Here is a 20,377-nt window from a genome sequence, read left to right on the forward strand (position 1 = left end):
GACCCTGGCAAGCCTTGCAGACTGTGGGGTCTATTTATTAACGGCTTTGCAAGCCTTTCGACCCCATACGACTGCAGGTTCTCACAAGAGAACCTGCACGCCATATTTAACAAGCAGCGGTCACCAGACCACTGCTTTCCTAACCTTTCACCCCCTCTAAAGGTAAAGTCCGACTAGGGAGATTGACTGCTCCTGCCCGCGCATGGCTGACTGTGCACGGGGCGGAATTGCACGCGAGTACAAAATAGCGCTCGTGTATAATGCTGAATTCCGCCAGGGGAATTCAGCCCACCAGAGGCGAGCTGTGGCAGACAGGGGTTCGTATGTGTGCCCCTGTCCGCCTCAGCTTGATAAATTGCCCCCTAAAGACTAGGGGCCAGATTACGAGTGGCACACTAACAGTTACACTAACCAAAAATGGGCCAGCTCATAAGCTCACATTACTGCTTTTTCAAATAAAGATACTAATAAAACGAAGAAAATTTGATAATAGGAGTAAATTAGAAAGTTAAATAAAACTGTATGCTCTATCTAAATCATGAAAAATTAAATTTTGAATAGACTATCCCTTTAACAAATAGCCTGAGAAATCTTACCTAAATAGAGGGGGGGGGGGGAGAGGAATTAGTCAGAGAATAATATATAAATTGGGTTCAGTATCCCTTTGAAGGGACAGTTTACTCAAACATTTTATCCCCTTTTATTTGTTCCCAATTATCCACTTTACCTGCTGGAGTGTATTAAATTGTTTACAAGTATTTCCATTACCCTTATATTGGCATTTGAAATAGTTTATTTAGCCTGTGGTATCCCCACCCATCCTGAAAGTGTTTGGCCTTAAGTCCAAGCTGTGTTAACACAGCCAGTAGAAGAAATTACACTCCCAGTGGATTATAGAAGAGATAAAGTAATAAAATGTTAATTTCCCATTGTTCTCTCTAAGTATTGGTGATTGGTTTATGGACAGATATATAATAAAGAAGCAGGTATATGTACACAATGTGATAAAGTAACAAGATCTGATTGTACCTACAAGCTCAACCCATGTTATTAGGTTGTGGCTTCAAAACACAAAATCAGCTCATTCATATACACTAATTAGCCTTAAAAAGCAAATCTTTTTATACTCTGCAGCTGTTAAAACAATTATTGGAAACACATTAAGAGAAAAACAATTTTATAGTATACTGTCCCTTTAAGACTATATATCCCATGCATTATTTAGTTTAGGAACATAATTACTAGTAAAATACAATGGTTTCTATATCTACCTGTAAAATCAGAGACTCCTTGTCACCTTCCAAACGTGTCAGTCGTTCTTGATAGGTTTCATTGTTCACTGCTGTATGATTTACCTGGAAATAAAAAAATAAATTGTCAGTTATTTCCTTAGGTTGCAGTCTAAGACCCAGAGTCCACAATACAGGCCCCCAGCTCTTTTTATCTGCCTATTCCACTCATTTATCTCTGTATACAACACACACAGTACACATCTTCTCTGTATCAATTCAATATATATAACTTTTTTGGCCTGTTTTTTAGATAGATGATAGATAGATAGATAGATAGATAGATAGATAGATAGATAGATAGATAGATAGAGAGGCTTTTGCATTTCTCTGTCTTACTTTTTTCTGTCAAAGAGGCATTAAACACCTCTTGTTTTTTTGTGTAAAATGTGAACTTCTCCCACACTTCCTAGAGGTCAAATAGCAACATCTGTAACCTGGGTAATCAAAGTGCTGCAAATTAAGTAGTTGATTTAGACTATTTGCAGCATTTTTAAAACCTGATGACCAGAGAGTTGTATCAGGTTCCTGAAGAGGATTTTGGAATACTGAAAACTTTTCTAGACAGTAAATGTATAATACATCACATCAGTCACTTCTTGAAAGCAACCAGGACCACACCCCTTGCCCCTCCCCCTTTAATGTCACACCCATAACATTAGTCCTGATTTGTAATGTGATTAGTAGGCATGAGGCTACTGCTTCCTTTTGTAGTCTGAAAAACTACAAGTTCCAGAATCCACTAAAAAAAACAGGACTCTGATTTCCCTTTGCTATTCAGATTATAGCAGGATAGATATATTTATGTTTACAGTGTATACATTCAGATAAACTATTGGCTAATGAACATGGTCAGTACATAGAAAGCAAAAAAATATAAAATAATGCATGAATGTTCACTGAACAGTGTCTCTCACTATGTTACTGAGTGGTTCCCAAACAAACCATTGGCACATTTAGGCTTGGAAGATGTGATAACATTTTTTGATAACAGATGTATAAGACTAGACATCTATACCATCAAGATCATCCCTGCAGGGACAGGTCATGTACTAGTATCATACAAATGGGAGGGTGGTGCATACCCCTCAACTGTCCCGATTTTTGCGGGACAGTCCCATAAATTTGTGTCCCTCTTTTGAATTTTGAAATGTTGGGAGGTATGGTGGTGTACACATTAATACATATTTCTTGTTTATGCTGTGGTTCTGTATGTGTTTAATTACCTGGGTTGTTACTGAATTATCCAATGGCAGGGGCATAACTGCAGAGGAATCAGAGGTCTCAATCTAAGGGGCCTATCTGACCCTGCAATCAGTAGTGTTGTTCAAGGGGTCATTGGCACCATCTGGATTCATTTGTGTGCCATCCACCCCTGCAAAACTGGCCTCTCAATGTATGGAAAGTACATGGATTTGCCTTTACAAATATGGCGGCATGGTTTCCAAGGTGACTGCCACAGTATTGTTGTACTGAAAAATCAGCAACCATATTTGTACAGGAAAGCTGCAGAAGTGCATATTCTCTGGCATGGACTAACCAAGGGGACTGGCTCACAGACAAGCAGGTCCTCTTGTTCCTGTGGCTGTCAGCTCAGCTTCTTTTTATTGTAAACACCCAGGGGCACCACTGAAAATGGGAGATATCACCACAATCTCTGATCTTGGGCCCAGTGAAGTCTAGTAACATCCCTGTCCAATGTGGTTAATGTTACAGGATTTAACCCCTTAACATCATCTGCTGTCGTTTCCATTCTAAGAAGGCAAATTGCTCATCTCTAACCGTCATTGGCGAGACCACACTATTTCCAAATGCTTCCTGGAGTGTCATGTATTTATAGTGCATCTCAGCACTTTTGCAAGACCAGCGCTATTACAGGGTTGAAAATCCCCTGAAGAATATTGCTCATGTATTGCCTAGACATGTGCATTTGTTTTCTTTACGAATGCAAATTTGTTAACAAAACACGGATATTTGTTTTGTTTTCACAAAATTAATATCCAAATCATTGCACCACAAAATTTAAAGAAAATGTATAAATACTGACGAAATTAATCAGTATTTATGTGTTTTCTTTAAATTAGCATAGGGGTTTAAAAATACTTACCTCTAGCGCGCTGGAAAGCTGTGCTAATCCCGATCTTTAGCGGATCCCAGGGTCTGAACTAAAGTTGAAGGTCCTTTAGCGTAAGCCTTGGGATCCGCCGCCCTAAGGGGCATATTTATGATTGTGCGAGCGGACATGATCCGATATAGCGGATCATGTCCTTTGCACATCGATAAATGCCGACAGCATACGCTCTTTGCATTTATCATTGCACCAGCAGTTCTATGAGTGACAGGATTCACAACCAATCAGATAGGCCCTGTAATCGCCTAGCTTCAATATCTATTTTGCCTCCTCCTGGGGGGTTCAAGGGGTGCGAAGCCCCCCTTGTAAACCTCATTCCCCACGGTCTACTTGGGCTGTATGCTAAAGGGTCTGCGGTGGCCCCCCAGACAGAGGCAAAACAGATATTAAAATAAAAGAGTCACCGGAAGTGACATCAGATTGGAGTTTTTGACGAATTGGAGTTCTCGACAGAACAGGGGCACTCCTGCATTAGAGTCTTTTTTTAGCAGATTTTCAAAGGTAACAACTAATGTTTACTATCGTTTACTGCAGTCAGCACAGTGGCTGGTGTTCTTGGGACTAAGTGGAAAATGAGTTTTGGCTTCTGCAGACAGCCAGAGATTTGGAAAAACTCCAACACAAACAAAAGGCAGAATATTATGGGAAGACTTCTATTTTTAGGGACACAATAAAAGATATGATTAAGAACAATTTTTTTCAAGAGTGCTGCTGTCCTTCAATACTAAAGTATATGTTACACTGTTTTCCATGCCCAGCATTTTAAAATAATACCAATGACTGCTTTGCATTCTAGAAATGATGTCTACATAGTTAAGCAAGGAGCACTTGTAGAGTTTTACAGGGTAAAAGCTATCTCATATAGAGCAGTGGCATTTGTCAGCATTTTACTGAAGCACAAAACCACACTTACCTACAATTTCTGGCTATAATTCCCAACCAAGTTCCAGGAATATTTTTGTTTTTCTCAAGTCTCAAAAGTTTAAAGGGCCATTAAAGGACTAGTAAATACAGTAGATTTGCATAATGAACACATGCACGATAAAAAGACAATGCAATAGAACTTGGTCTGAACTTCAAATGAGTAGAAGATTTTTTTCTAACAGATTTCAGTTCTGTCTATTTCCACTTCTCATGTATCATGTGACAGCCATCAGCCAATCACAAATGCATATACGTATATTCTGTGAATTCTTACACATGCTCAGTAGGAGCTGGTGACTCAAAAAGTGTAAATATAAAAAGACTGTGTACATTGTGTTAATGGATGTAAATTGGAACATTGTTTAAAATTGCTGCTCTATCTGAATCATGAAGGTTTAATTTTGACTTGACTTTAAATATAGTAGAATAGCATAATTCAGGGTCGTCTTTAACACAGGGCAAAAGGGGCAGCTGCCCAGGGCCCAGTCTTTGTTGAGGGGCCCAAGAGTCCTTAAAAATGTATTTATTTTTTTGGTTCATGCCAGACTGCTGATGTCATGTAATATGGGGGACACACACAGTCAGTCCTAATACTGTCACAGTTAAAAGTTCTCTGCTTTATTTGTGAGAAACTGTGCCAGACCGTGCCGGTGTCATGTGACATGCCAAGCTAGTGCCATGTGCTGTTTTAGATGTGCACTGTGCAGCACTTAATGCTAAGCCCTAACTCGGCATCCAGCTAATCCAACTGCATCAGAAAAGGTCCTGCTGGGGTTACCACTGTTACCAGGTAACTGTTTTGGTGGTGGGGATTGTTTCTGGGTAGGGCTGACTGTAGGCGCATGCAGCAGAAAGCTGGAGTGGCAGGCACGTGAGGATTTGAGCATCTGTGCAGCTGCACACACTGCTCTCTTCAGTCTTGAGGCTGTGTGACTCATCTCACACTGTATCCATGCAGCCTTGGGCAGACAGCATTTAGTCTGCTGGTCCCCTTAACCCTGCTCTTTCTGCTGTGGCCCTAAGATAAACTAACTGAAGTTTGTTAAGGGAACAGTGCTTTGTAGAAAGGTGTCAGTGGGAAGAATAAGTAAGTGCACACACGCCCCTCCCCCTGCAGCATTGTCTACTGCAGGGTGAGAGGGAACTTGTTCCTAGCAAAGAAGTGACATGTGCTGCTGTGGCTGATGTATAGTGTCATGTTGATACTTCACACATTAAGGTAAGGTGGTTTATTTTTATAGCTTTTTTTTCTCTCTGTCTCAGATTTTACAGCTTCCCATAGTAGTTCTGCTGTTCCAGTCAGTAAACTTATATTTGTCTCTACCTCCATTCTTCCTCCTCAGTCTTTACCTTGCTTTGCTCCTGTTGGCTGCCCTAAATATCTTTAACCAGCTAACCTCACAACAGAAATGCATTTAAAAGCATATTAAAATAATCCACAGTGGAGGAATGTATATATTTATTTACTTATTAGCACTGCTTAGGTCCAGTTTCACATATTGCAATTTATTTCATTTTTTTAATCCACTGTTGGGCTAATAATTTAAAAAAAAATTATAAAATAAATTGGTTTAGTTGTTTTTTGGGATGTTGGGGTGGAGAGCGAAATTGCATGTGGGGCCCAAGAAAATGTTTGCCCAGGGTCCAATCAATATTAAAGACGGCCCTGGTCCCTTTAACAAAGATTTTTTTTTCTTGACAAATTTAAAATTAGTTAAATTTTCCTTCCCCTTGTATCACATAACTAAGATATGGATTTGCACAGATCTTATAGTGCTCCACTTTCAAAACAATAAATCAGGCTCTGAAAATTGCCAAAAGCGGCTTGTGGCCACCATCTTATGTATTTGGATCAGCCTGAAGTTTATAAATGCCCATAGATACTGTGAATTCTTACACCAGCTCAGTAGGAGCTGTTGCCTCAGAAAGTGCATATATAAATATATTGTGCACATTTTTATAATGCAGGTTAATTGCAAATATTTTAAAATTGCATATTTTATCTCAATCATGTAAGTTTAATTTGTACTTGTCTTTAGAAAGCAGCTATGAGTCATTTATGTGCAGTGTCACTTTCACTGGTAAATGTGTTGTAAAAATGTTGCTTATTTTATGATCAATGGTTCATTCTATATTTTATTTATATTAAGGGGATGCTAATCATTGACATATCATCTATGGTTAGTTAAAGGGACACTCAGGGTCAAATTAAACTTTCATGATTCAGATACAGCATGTAATTTTAAACAACTTTCTAATTTACTTCCATTAACAAAATGTGCACAGTCTTTTTATATTTACACTTTTAGAGTCACCAGCTCCTACTGAGCATGTGCAAGAATTTACAGATTATACGTATATGCATTTTTGATTGGCTGATGACTGAAGGGAGTGATAGTTAACATAACCTATCTCTTGACTTCATAAGGGACTCATAAACTGATAATACTTTCTAAGTAGGGAAAACCTAGGGCGCGATCCGATATAGATCGCAGTTTGCGGCGCAAGCGAGGGAACCGGCGTCGCCCGCAGTTTCAGCTCGCAACTCGAGCTATCCCATATAAGTCGCCGTCAGATGCTAACGTGCCGTAAGTCGGATAAACCAGCGATGTCCAGAAATCTGCGTAAGTACAAATTTCTGGCGTCGCCAGTGACTTGTTAGAAACTGCCGGCGCCTATAAAACCTGACTAAAGTTTAAAACACCCGCACTGTCTAACACGCCTCCCTAACATAGCCCGACAAGTCTAACACGCCTCCCTAACATAGCCCGCACTGTCTAACCCTCTATCCGCTATCCCCCCTCACTATCCTAACAATAAAAAAGCTATTAACCCCTAAACCGCCGCTCCCGTACCCCGCCGCAACCTAATAAAGTTATTAACCCCTAAACCGCCGCTCCCGTACCCCGCCGCCAGCTATATTATATCTATAACCCCCTAAAGTGAGCCCCTAACACCGCCGCCATCTATATTAATATTATTAACCCCTAATGTAAGCCCCTTACACCGCCGCCATCTCTATTAAAATGATTAATCCCTTATTTAATCTACCTACCCCGCCGCCAGCTATATTATCTATATTAACCCTAAGTATATTATAGTTAATATAGGTATTACATTATATATATTAACTATATTAACCCTAATTATATTAGGGTTAATATAGTTAATATAGTTACTATAGTATTTATATTAACTATATTAACTCTATCTAACCCTAACACCCCTAACTAAATTTATATTAAATTAATCTAATTCATTTATAAACTAAAAATATTCCTATTTAAATCTAAATACTTACCTATAAAATAAACCCTAAGATAGCTACAATATAATTAATAATTACATTGTAGCTATGTTAGGGTTAATATTTATTTTACAGGTAAATTGTTAATTATTTTAACTAGGTATAATAGATATTAAATAGTTATTAACTATTTAATATCTACCTAGTTAAAATAATTACCCAATTACCTGTAAAATAAATCCTAAACTAAGTTACAAATACACCTACACTATCAATAAATTAAATAAACTACAAATATCTATCTAAAAATACAATTAAATTAACTAAACTAAATTACAAAAAAAACCAAACACTAAATTACAAAAAATAAAAAAAGATTACAAGATATTTAAGCTAATTACACCTATTCTAAGCCCCCTAATAAAATAATAAACCCCCAAAATAAAAAAAATTCCCTGCCCTATTCTAAATTCAACAAATTTCAAAGCTCTTTACCTTACCAGCCCTTAAAAGGGCCTTTTGTGGGGCATGCCCCAAAGAATTCAGCTCTTTTGCATACAACAAATACAATACCCCCCCCCCCCCATTACAACCCACCACCCACATACCCCTATTCTAAAACCACCCAAACCCCCCTTAAAAAAGCCTAACACTACCCCCCTGAAGATCTCCCTACCTTGTCTTCACCACACCGGGCCGAACTCCTGATCCGATCCGGGCGATGTCTTCCTCCAAGCGGCAAAGAAGAATTCTTCCTCCGGCGATGTCTTCCTCCAAGCGGCAAAGAAGAATTCTTTCCTCCGGCGACGTCTTCCTCCAAGCGGCAGCAAAGTCTTCATTCTTCCGGCGCATCTTCAATCTTCTTTCTTCGCTCCGCCGCCGCGGAGCATCCATCCCGGCCGACTGCTGAACTTGGAATGAGGTACCTTTAAATGACGTCATCCAAGATGGCGTCCGCCGAATTCCGATTGGCTGATAGGATTCTATCAGCCAATCGGAATTAAGTTAGAAAAATCTGATTGGCTGATTGAATCAGCCAATCAGATTCAAGTTCAATCTGATTGGCTGTTCGGATCAGCCAATCGGATTGAACTTGAATCTGATTGGCTGATTCAATCAGCCAATCAGATTTTTCTAACTTAATTCCGATTGGCTGATAGAATCCTATCAGCCAATCGGAATTCGGCGGACGCCATCTTGGATGACGTCATTTAAAGGTACCTCATTCCAAGTTCAGCAGTCGGCCGGGATGGATGCTCCGCGGCGGCGGAGCGAAGAAAGAAGATTGAAGATGCCGCCGGAAGAATGAAGACTTTGCTGCCGCTTGGAGGAAGACGTCGCCGGAGGAAGAATTCTTCTTTGCCGCTTGGAGGATGACATCGCCGGAGGAAGAATTCTTCTTTGCCGCTTGGAGGAAGACATCGCCCGGATCGGATCAGGAGTTCGGCCCGGTGTGGTGAAGACAAGGTAGGGAGATCTTCAGGGGGGTAGTGTTAGGCTTTTTTAAGGGGGGTTTGGGTGGTTTTAGAATAGGGGTATGTGGGTGGTGGGTTGTAATGGGGGGGGGGTATTGTATTTGTTGTATGCAAAAGAGCTGAATTCTTTGGGGCATGCCCCACAAAAGGCCCTTTTAAGGGCTGGTAAGGTAAAGAGCTTTGAAATTTGTTGAATTTAGAATAGGGCAGGGAATTTTTTTTTATTTTGGGGGTTTATTATTTTATTAGGGGGCTTAGAATAGGTGTGATTAGCTTAAATATCTTGTAATCTTTTTTTTATTTTTTGTAATTTAGTGTTTGTTTTTTTTTGTAATTTAGTTTAGTTAATTTAATTGTATTTTTAGATAGATATTTGTAGTTTATTTAATTTATTGATAGTGTAGGTGTATTTGTAACTTAGTTTAGGATTTATTTTACAGGTAATTGGGTAATTATTTTAACTAGGTAGATATTAAATAGTTAATAACTATTTAATATCTATTATACCTAGTTAAAATAATTAACAATTTACCTGTAAAATAAATATTAACCCTAACATAGCTACAATGTAATTATTAATTATATTGTAGCTATCTTAGGGTTTATTTTATAGGTAAGTATTTAGATTTAAATAGGAATATTTTAGTTTATAAATGAATTAGATTAATTTAATATAAATTTAGTTAGGGGTGTTAGGGTTAGATAGAGTTAATATAGTTAATATAAATACTATAGTAACTATATTAACTATATTAACCCTAATATAATTAGGGTTAATATAGTTAATATATATAATGTAATACCTATATTAACTATAATATACTTAGGGTTAATATAGATAATATAGCTGGCGGCGGGGTAGGTAGATTAAATTAGGGGTATAATCATTTTAATAGAGATGGCGGCGGTGTAAGGGGCTTACATTAGGGGTTAATAATATTAATATAGCTGGCGGCGGTATAGGGGGATTAGATTAGGGGTTAATAATTTTTATATAGGTGGCGGCGGTGTAAGGGGTCAGATTAGGGGATAGATAAGGTAGATGGCGGCGGTTTTAGAGGCTCACAGTAGGGGGTTAGTTTATGTAGATGGCGGCGGGGTCCGGGAGCGACGGTTTAGGGGGTAATAACTTTATTAGGGATTTCGGGGGGGGGGGGGGTCGCGGTTGACAGGGAGATAGACATTGCGCATGCGTTAGGTGTTAGGTTTATTTTAGCAGATCGCGGTTGACAGGGAGATAGACATTGCGCATGCGTTAGGTGTTAGGTTTATTTTCTAGTTAGTTTAGGGAGTTACGGGGCTCCAATAGTCAGTGTAAGGCTTCTTACGGCTGCTTTTTGTGGCGAGGTGAAAATGGAGTACGTTTTCTCCATTTTCGCCATGTAAGTCCTTACGCTGCATATTGGATACCAAACTGCGCGGGTTTGGTATACCTGCCTATGGCCCAAAAAACTGCGGGCGACGGCAGAAATATACGGGCGTAACTTCTAGGTTACGCCGTATATGTGATACCAAACCCGCGCAAATATTGGCGTCACCGGCTTTTGCGGGCGACGATATATATCGGATCGACCCCCTAGTGTGAAATCAGCAATTGATGCAGAACTTTTGAAGCTATTTTTTTTCTATTTTATAGGATCTTATTTTGTACTAGATTCTAGATTCCAACTCCTAATAAACGTGACAAATAGTTAGGTATTATATTGGTGCAATTGTTTTTCAACTTCAGCTGCCAATTTCCTTATTTAGAGGAACCAATTCGGACTTGAGTCTGTAGGAGACAGGACTTGCCACTGTCATTTTGCTAACAAAATCTCCATTGTTTGGTTTTAGCAAAATTGGTAAGGTAAACTGCAAATGATATAGAGGTAGTATGTGGCAAGGTTAGCCTTACAGAGCCTGCCATGTGGAAATTCAAAATCTTATATGATTATAAAAGACTTTATATGAAAAATATTGGTGCTGATTTTAAAGGGACACTAAAGTAAAACTTTCCTTATTCTTACAGAGTATGTAGTTAAAAAAATAACAAAATATAACTTTCCAATACGCTTCCATTATCAAAATTGTGCACAATATTTTATATGCACACTTTGAGGCAGCAGCTGCTACTGGGCATGTGCAACAGTTCACAGTGTATATATGTATGTGATTGGCTGATGGCTGTGACACATGATACAGGGGGCTGGCAAATGGAATAAAATTTGTCAAATAGACATTTACCGCTCATTTAAAATTGCTATTGCATTGTCTCTGCATTATGCACTTGTTAATTATGAAATGCTACTGTATTTAATGGTCCTTTAAATGGATATGAACCCCATCCAAAAATCTTTCATGATTCAGGTAGAGTATACAATTTGAAACAACTTTCTTCTATACTTCTGTTATCACATTTTCTTTGTTCTCTTGGTATCTTTTGCAGAAAGGCAGGAATAACTCACAAGTATGCACATGTCTGGAGCACTATATGGCAGCAGTTTTGCAAGAATGTTATCTATTTGCAAGCGCACTAGATGGCAGCACTATTTCCTGTCATGTAGTGCTTCAGATACCTACCTACCTCTTCAACAAAGAATACCATGGGAACAAAGCAAATTTGATTATAGAAGTAAATTGGAAACTTTTTTAAATGGCATACGCTGTCTGAATCACCAAAGAACATTTTTGGCTTTAATATCCCTTTAAAGGTAATTTACATAAAGAATTCCCACGGAGAAGGAAGTGAAACATATTAACATACAGCAGTACATGCGATTGCAGGAGATTGATTACACCGGACTGTATCTAGGGGTAGACATAACAGTTTTTTATTTATTTATTTTAATAATTGTATGCTCTGTCCAAATCACAGAATAAATATTTGGGTTCCATATCCCTTTAAGATGCAAATAAGAACAGTAAAGTCCTTTTATATATGCAAAGAATATCTCAGGAATTGAGTACTGTATTGCATACAATCTGTATACAAGTTACAGTTTAACTGCTTTTTAAACATGTAACATTATTTGCAAATGTTTGTCATTTTTGCAGTCCAGGGTCATATTCTTGAAAAAGCTGGTTGATTATGTTTCTCTTTCTCTTTTTTTCGGCAAAATAAAATAAAATATAAATGAGCTTCAAGCAATCTCTGTTTCCTACAAAACTTTAGAATGTACACTAAGAGAAGTAGAAAAAAAATACAGGAAAAGCAAAATACATACTGTACATACACATCACAAAGTATTAATTAAAGGGATATGAAACCCATCTAGATTGTAAGTTCCCACGAGAATAGGTCCCTCAATTCCCCCTGTATCTGTCTGTAAAATGTTGTCTTTTATTGTATTGTTTCCACGTTGTACTTTTATCCTTGTACCCAAGGGCAGCGCTGTGGAATCTGTTGGCGCTTTATAAATAAAGAATAATAATAATAACCCAATTGTTTTCTTTCATGATTCAGATAGAGCATGCATTTTTAAGCAACTTCAAATTTACTCCTATTATCAATTTGTCTTTGTTCTCTTGGTATTTTGATTTGAAAAAGCAGGACTGTAAAGCTTAGGAGCTGACCCATTTTTGGGTTCAGCACCCTGGTTAGCGCTTGCTGATTGGTGGATACATTTAGCCACCAATCAGCAACCAAAAAGCTTATATTCCTGCTTTTTCAAATAAAAATACCAAGAGAATGAAGAAAATTTGATGATAGGAGTAAATTAGAAAGTTGCTTAAAATTGTATGCTCTATCTGAATCACGAAAGAACAAAAAAATTTTTCATATCCCCTTAACCCCTTAATGACAAGTGACGTACCAGGTACGTCCTGCAAAAACTTGCAGTTAGTGACAATGGACGTACCTGGTACGTCACTTGTCTAAGAGAGTGCTGGAAGCGATCGCAATCGCTTCCAGCAGCTCTCAGGGTATTGCAGTGATGCCTCCATATGGAGGCATCCTGCAATACCATTTAGAAGACTCCGATGCAGAGAGAGCCACTCTGTGGCCCTCTCTGCACCGGTAGCGATGGTGCCGGTTCGTTGGTGGGTGGGAGCACATCAGGGAGGCGGGTGGGCGGCCCATCGCTACCCGGCATCCGGTTCCTGTAAGTGCTATGTGCACGCCGGGTGCCGGGGAGCGTGCGGGGGGCGCGCGTGCGCGCGCGCGGGGGGCGCGCGGGGGTGCGCGTGCGCGCCCGATTACATGCCCACTGCCACCAATGAGAAAGGAAGGGGGGACAAAAGTAAAATATAAATAAATATATAAGGATCTGGGAGGGGGAGGGGGTTGGGGTATTGTGGGGGGCTGCTACACTACAGAAAAATGTAAACTGGCAATAAATTGCAAAAAAAAACACTTGTTTTGGGGGCAAATTGGGTACTGGCAGACAGCTGCCAGTACCCAAGATGGCGGCAATTAGGTAGGGGAGAGGGTTAGAGAGCTGGGGGGGGGGGATCATGGAGGGTTGGGGCTAAGGCAGGAGTCCATCACAGCTAAAACATTTTAATTTTTTTTATTAAAAAAAAGAAAAACTCCTTTTATTTAGTACTGGCAGACTTTCTGCCAGTACTTAAGATGGCGGGGACAATTGTGGGGTGGGGGAGGGAAGAGAACTGTTTGGGAGGGATCAGGGGGTGGGATGTGTCAGGTGGGAGGCTGATCTCTACCCTAAAGCTAAAATTAACCCTGCACGCTCCCTACAACCTACCTAATTAACCCCTTCACTGCTGGGCATAATTTACGTGTGGTGCGCAGCAGCATTTAGTGGCCTTCTAATTACCAAAAAGCAATGCCAAAGCCATATAAGTCTGCTATTTCTGAACAAAGGGGATCCCAAAGAAGCATTTACAACCATTTGTGCCTTAATTGCACAAGCTGTTTGTAAATAATTTCAGTGGGAAACCTAAAGTTTGTGACAAAATTTGTGAAAAAGTGAACTTATTTTTTTATTTGATGACATTTGGCGGTGAAATGGTGGCATGAAATATACCAAAATGGGCCTAGATCAATACTTTGGGTTGTCTTCTAAAAAAAAATATATACATGTCAAGGGATATTCAGGTATTCCTGACAGATATCAGGGTTCCAATGTAACTAGCGCTAATTTTGAAAAAAAGTTGTTTGGAAATAGCAAAGTGCTACTTGTATTTATGGCCCTATAACTTGCAAAAAAAGTAAAGAACATGTAAACATTGGGTATTTCTAAACTCAGGACAAAATTTAGAAACTATTTAGCATAGGTGTTTTTTGGTGATTGTAGATGTGTAACAGATTTTGGGGGTCAAAGTTAGAAAAAGTGTGTTTTTTTCAATTTTTTCCTCATATTTTATATTTTTTTTATAGTAAATTATAAGATATGATGAAAATAATGGTATCTTTAGAAAGTCCATTTAATGGCGAGAAAAACGGTATATAATATGTGTGGGTACAGTAAACGAGTAAGAGGAAAATTACAGCTAAACACAAACACCGCAGAAATGTAAAAATAGCCATTGTCATTAAGGGTAAGAAAATTGAAAAATGGTCCGGTCATTAAGGGGTTAATGAACTGTTTTTGGGATTCACAGTTTAAGTGTAATGCCCCTTTAAAGACTTTATTTTATTTCTTTTTGTATGTTTATAGCCTTGATTTACAGTCTTCATTATAAATAAGGAAACTATCTTCTTTGATCATCCTTATCAGAAGAATGTTCTGTTAAGGTAAACGAACTGGGCTGGTGAGATACCACTAGTAAACACAAGCTTAATGGAAGAATTGTGACTGAGTATTTGTTTAGACAACCAACACTTATCTGTTTTGGCAAAAATGCTAAAGAACAATCTTAAATCTGTCTGAAAGAATGATAGTTGTGTGATGTCAATAAATATGTAATGCAACAAATAAGAATTTTTTTCCACATTGTGGTTTGTTATAATTATTTATCACTACAAAATCCAACCCCAGAAATATTTACATTCAGCAAAAGGAAACATTTTTAAATACCTTTTGTGCAATCACGTAGCCAACAACGTGTGCAGATTTTTGTGTGTACAATTGCCTCCAGAATTATTGTTAGCTGTGATACTGTGGCACTGGTTTTATAAAATAAACGACAGATGCCGATAATAACACGCAGAATATATAGTACTTTTAGAAAGGTAGTCTACCCATGGAATTGCCTTTCAACAGAATTGTTAGAGAAAATACCATAAAGGATACTTTTTACCTCTGTGATTACCTTGTATCTAAGCCTCTGCAGACTGCCCACTTATTTTAGTTCTTTTGACAGACTTGCATTTTAGCCAATCAGTGCTGTCTCATAAATAACTCCACGGGAGTAAGCACAGTGTTATCTATATGGTACACACAAACTAGCACTGAATAGCTGTTAAAAACTGTCAAAATGCACTGAGATAAGAGGCGGTAACAAAGAATACCAAGAGAACAAAGCAAATTTGATGATAAAAGTAAATTGGAAAGTTGTATCAAATGGCATGCCCTGTCCGAATCATGAAAGTTAAATTTTGACTAGACTGTCCCTTTAATGTTGCTGCCCATGGGCATATTTGGCATAAATTTCAAATGAATATCCGAAATATGAATAATGCACATGCTAACTGAAGCCTCATTGCTACACTAAAGATATTAAAAAGGTTTGTCTTTGCATTACTGTATTAACTGTATTATACCTATTAGACTTCACCTTTGTGTATGTCGTCTCAACAAAAACACAATGGAGTACGTACTAATTCTATAGAAAAGCTGGTTTAGAGTTTTTTTTACAAATTTTATTTAACAAAAATTGGAAAGTTACTCTATTTAAATCAAGAAAAATATGTTTTGGGATCTATGTCCCTTTAAAGGACCAGTACATTTACGTAAGATTTACATAAACAACAAATGCATGATAAAAAGACAATGCAATAGCACTTAGTCGGAACTTCAAATGATTAGTAGATTTTATTCAGAAAAATTACAAATTTATGTCCGTTTCCACTCCTCCTTTATCATGTGACAGCCATCAGCCAATCACAAACACATATATGTATATTCTGGGAATTCTTGCACATGCTCAGTAAGAGCAGGTGATTCAAAACATGTAAACATAAAAAGACTGTGCACATTTTGTTAAAGGGACATTATACACTAGATTTTTCTTTGCATACATTTTTTGTAGATGATCCATTAATATAGCCCATCTGGGAGTGTTTTTGTAAAAATTTATAGTTTTGCTTATTTTTAAATAACATTATGCTTTCAGGCTCCTAATCAAGCCCCAAAGTTTTAGATGCATACTGATGTATCCAGACTTCAAACTGCTTTTGTTTGTTTAATGGGTCTTTTCATATGCAGGGGAGGGGGAGTTTCTGCTATTAGCCCCTTTCAGTGGGTGTCCCAGGCTTATCTCATTAACAGTGTTAAATTAGGAGCTTCTAAGTAAGTTTTTAAAAGGTTTTACACTGGATGTGTAGATCAGTATCTGTGCATCTTATTCTTTATAGTAGTGTCTATTACATGCAGTTAAATGAAAATTGATGTATATCTGCCCCTTTAATGGAAGTACATTGGAAAGTTGTTTAAATTGCATGATCTATCTAAATTATGAAAGTTTAATTTTGATTTGAGTGTCCATTTAAAGTATAAGGTATATTTTGTACATAAATGATATGATAAACTTTTCTAAAGAATCCAAATGTTCCCTACAGAATGGTTTAGATGACAAATATATATATTTATATATAAAGAAACGGCATAGACATGAACAGCAACGCACATGTATGAGAGAACAACATTTACTTATAGATCATTTAAATGTCATAGTGTTTATAATCATGTCACATTACATTTTCAGATGTATATTATTATTATCAGGTATTTGTAGAGCGCTAACAGGTTCTGCAGCGCTATGAACATGGGTGGTATATAAAAACAATTACAGGGATCAAATGGGTAGAGGGTCCTGCCGAGAGTTGCACTGTTGTAGTCGGCTCTTTTGAAGGTGGACTACAAACAGATGGGCTCATAGGATTACATACTATGGGGTCTAAGGGGATAGCAGTGTAGATAGGAAGGTTAATGTAGGTTGTATGCGTCCCTGAATAGTAGAGTCTTCAGGGAACACTTGAAGCTTTTAAAACTAGGGGAGAGTCTTGTGGAGCGAGGCAGAGAGTTCCATAAGATGGGAGCCAGTCTGGAGAAATCTAGTAGACGGAATGTGAGGAGGTAACAAGAGAGGAGGAGAGTAGGAGATCATGAGCGGAGCGAAGGGCTCGGGAGGGAGAGTATCTGGAAACAAGGTCTGAGATGTAGGGGGGAGCAAAGCAATTGAGGGCTTTATGTGTCAGAGTGAGAATTTTGTGTTTAATCCTGGAGGCAAGAGAAAGCCAGTGAAGGGATTGGCAGAGAGGTACAGCAGATGAAGAGCGACATGTAAGGAAGATGAGTCTGGCAGAGGCATTCATTATGAATTGTAAAGGAGCTAGGCGGCAGCTGGGGAGACCAGAGAGGATGGAGTTGCAGCAGTCGAGACGGGAAAGGATGAGAGAGTGGATTAAAATCTTAGTTGTGTCTTGTGAAAGGAAATGTCTTATTTTAGCAATGTTTTTAAGGTGGAAGCGGCAGGCTTTAGCCAAGGACTGAATGTGAGGAGTAGGGATGGGCGAATGTTTCTAAAAATTCAAAATTTAAAACGAATTTTGATACATTCGTTCGTTCAAATCAAATTTCGAATGTTTATATAACATTCTAACATTCTATTTTCGAATTTTCGTTTTCAAATTTTTCAATAAAATTTGAAACTATTTGTTCGAATAATAGAATGTTTAGCTATGTATTCATTCAATTTAGAAATGTAATATTCGAATGTGACATTCGAATTCGAAAGGGACATTCAAATTTGAAATAGTATTTCTAGTCTAATACTGTGTTTTAAATGTGCAAAGACAAGAAGAGACAGAAGCGCCACATGGCCCAATATTGTTTGGTCCAAAATCAACTTGATATACAGTATGAGGGATTGAACTCACATTTGTGGAAGCACCTCAATCAGTGCTAAAGAAGCAGTCTGGGATCTATAACAGTCACCCAGAAGACCAACAGCCGGTAATGATATGATGTCTGTATCAGAAAGATAAAAGGAAACACAGGTGCCTATATGGCCTAGTATTGCTTTTACACGGATAAATCAATTGCAAGAAAGAGGAGTGGTACTCACAATAGTTGTATCATCTCCCTTGATGCTATAGAGGCAGGATGGGATCAATGTAGTCACCCACCAGACTTAATCACAGGCCAGCTTGACACAGATGGAACTCCAGGGAGACTAATGGTCAGGACAGAACCAGGATACAACAGTGGTCAGGATTATACAAAAATAATTCCCTCTCAGCCAGAGGGATAAGAAGATGGCAATAAAAATGGTAGCAAGTGTTCAAATAAAAATTGTTTTATTAAAATAATAAAAACAGAGCGACGCGTTTCTCAGCAACAAACTCTGGCCTGTGATTAAGTCTGGTGGGTGACTACATTGATCTTATCCTGCCTCTATAGCATCAAGGAAGATGCTACAACTATTGTGAGTACCACTCCTCTTTCTTGCAATTGATTTATCCATGTAAAAGCAATACTAGGCCATATAGGCACCTGTGTTTCCTTTTATATTTCTGATACAGACATCATATCATTACCGGCTGTTGGTCTTCTGGGTGACTGTTATAGATCCCAGACTGCTTCTTTAGCACTGATTGAGGTGCTTCCACAAATGTGAGTTCAATCCCTCATATATCAAGTTGATTTTGGACCAAACAATATTGGGCCATGTGGCGCTTCTGTCTCTTCTTGTCTTTGTAGATTGCTGCCTTGGATCCCGGCCTGGATCTCTACAGATAGCTGCCTTGATCTTCTCACCAGAGACTTGTTACCTAATTTTGTGACTTTTAATTTAACCATTACTAGGTTATTCACTCATGTTTGCTTATGATATTGATTGCTGATATACCATAGTTTACCATATGCCATATACTATTGCACTATTGTTTCACCATATTGCACTGAAGTATAGCTACTTTTTATTATATTTACCCCTTCTTTCTCTATGAGGTATAGTTCTTTCTCTACTGAGGTTGTTATATTTCCACAGTGTGGATCCTAAATTATATAGCCGTTAATCACTAGATTTAGTGATTACTTTGCTATAGGGCGCCCCCTCCTTTACTGTTGTTTTAAATGTGATATTCGATTTGAATGTGATATTCGATTCGAATGTGACATTCAAATTCGAAATAGTATTTCTAGTCTAAAACTGCGTTTTATAAATGTAATATTCGAATTCGAATGTGACATTCAAATTTGAAATAGTATTTCTAGTCTACAACTTTGTTTAATAAATGAAATATTCGAATTTGAAAGCTACATTCGAATTTGAATGTCACATTCGAATTTGAAATAGTATTTCTAGTCTAATACTGTGTTTTAAATGTGATATTCGATTCAAATGTGATATTCGATTCGAATGTGACATTCAAATTCCAAATAGTATTTCTAGTCTAATACTGTGTTTTATAAATGTAATATTCGAATTTGAATGTGATAGTTGATTCGAATGTGACATTCAAAATAGTGTTTCTAGTCTACAATTGTGTTTTATAAATGTAATATTCAAATTCGAATGTGATATTCGAATATAACATTCGATTTCGAATGTGACATTCGAATTCAAATGTGACATTCGAATTCGAATGTGACATTCGAAAACTGTAAATAACATTCGAAAATCGAATTTTTAAGAATATTCGTTCTTATAAACATTCTATTATGTAAATCGAATTTCTACAATAACATTCGTTCTAACATTCGAATTCGGATATAAACACATTCGCCCATCCCTAGTGAGGAGTGAAAGAAAGATCTGAGTCAAGTGTGACTCCAAAACATTGGGCAAGTGAGGTTGGGGTAATGATGGAGTTATCAACAGTTATATGGACATGGGGTGTGGAGATTTTGGAAGAAGGGGAGAAAATAAGGAGCTCAGTTTTGGAGAGGTTTAGCTTGAGGTAGTGAGAGGACATCCAAGATGAGATATGAGAGAGACAGTTAGTGACGCGGGTTAGCAAAATGAAGGTACTCAGTAACAGCAGATTTAATTGTTGTATAAAGAGACAAATAAAAAGTTAAAGAGAGGTATTGACTTTATGTGCATATTAGTCATGGAATATAATACTATAATTAGTGTGAATTGTTCATCTTTAGCAAAAGGACAATAACAGGGAACATCAAGCTATTAATTATGCTTTTTTCACCAAATTTGAGCAATATTTAACAAGCATAGAATGTATATTATAAACCAACAGCAAATGCAG

The 20,377-nt window shown here is 37.8% G+C and overlaps 1 protein-coding gene across 9 annotated transcripts in view; it reads right to left on the reverse strand.

Annotated features, from left to right (window-relative positions):
* Nucleotides 1-20,377, reverse strand: part of PPFIBP2 (PPFIA binding protein 2) — a 315,010-nt gene that overhangs the window by 176,321 nt on the left and 118,312 nt on the right. For all 9 annotated transcript variants that reach the window (XM_053720270.1, XM_053720273.1, XM_053720274.1 and 6 more), the window contains one exon: nucleotides 1,272-1,355. In XM_053720270.1, the coding sequence (XP_053576245.1) occupies nucleotides 1,272-1,355 (84 nt within the window). The remainder of the gene's footprint in view (nucleotides 1-1,271; nucleotides 1,356-20,377) is intronic.

This window comes from Bombina bombina, chromosome 7 (assembly GCF_027579735.1).
Source record: "Bombina bombina isolate aBomBom1 chromosome 7, aBomBom1.pri, whole genome shotgun sequence".
Taxonomy (NCBI): Eukaryota; Metazoa; Chordata; class Amphibia; order Anura; family Bombinatoridae; genus Bombina; species Bombina bombina.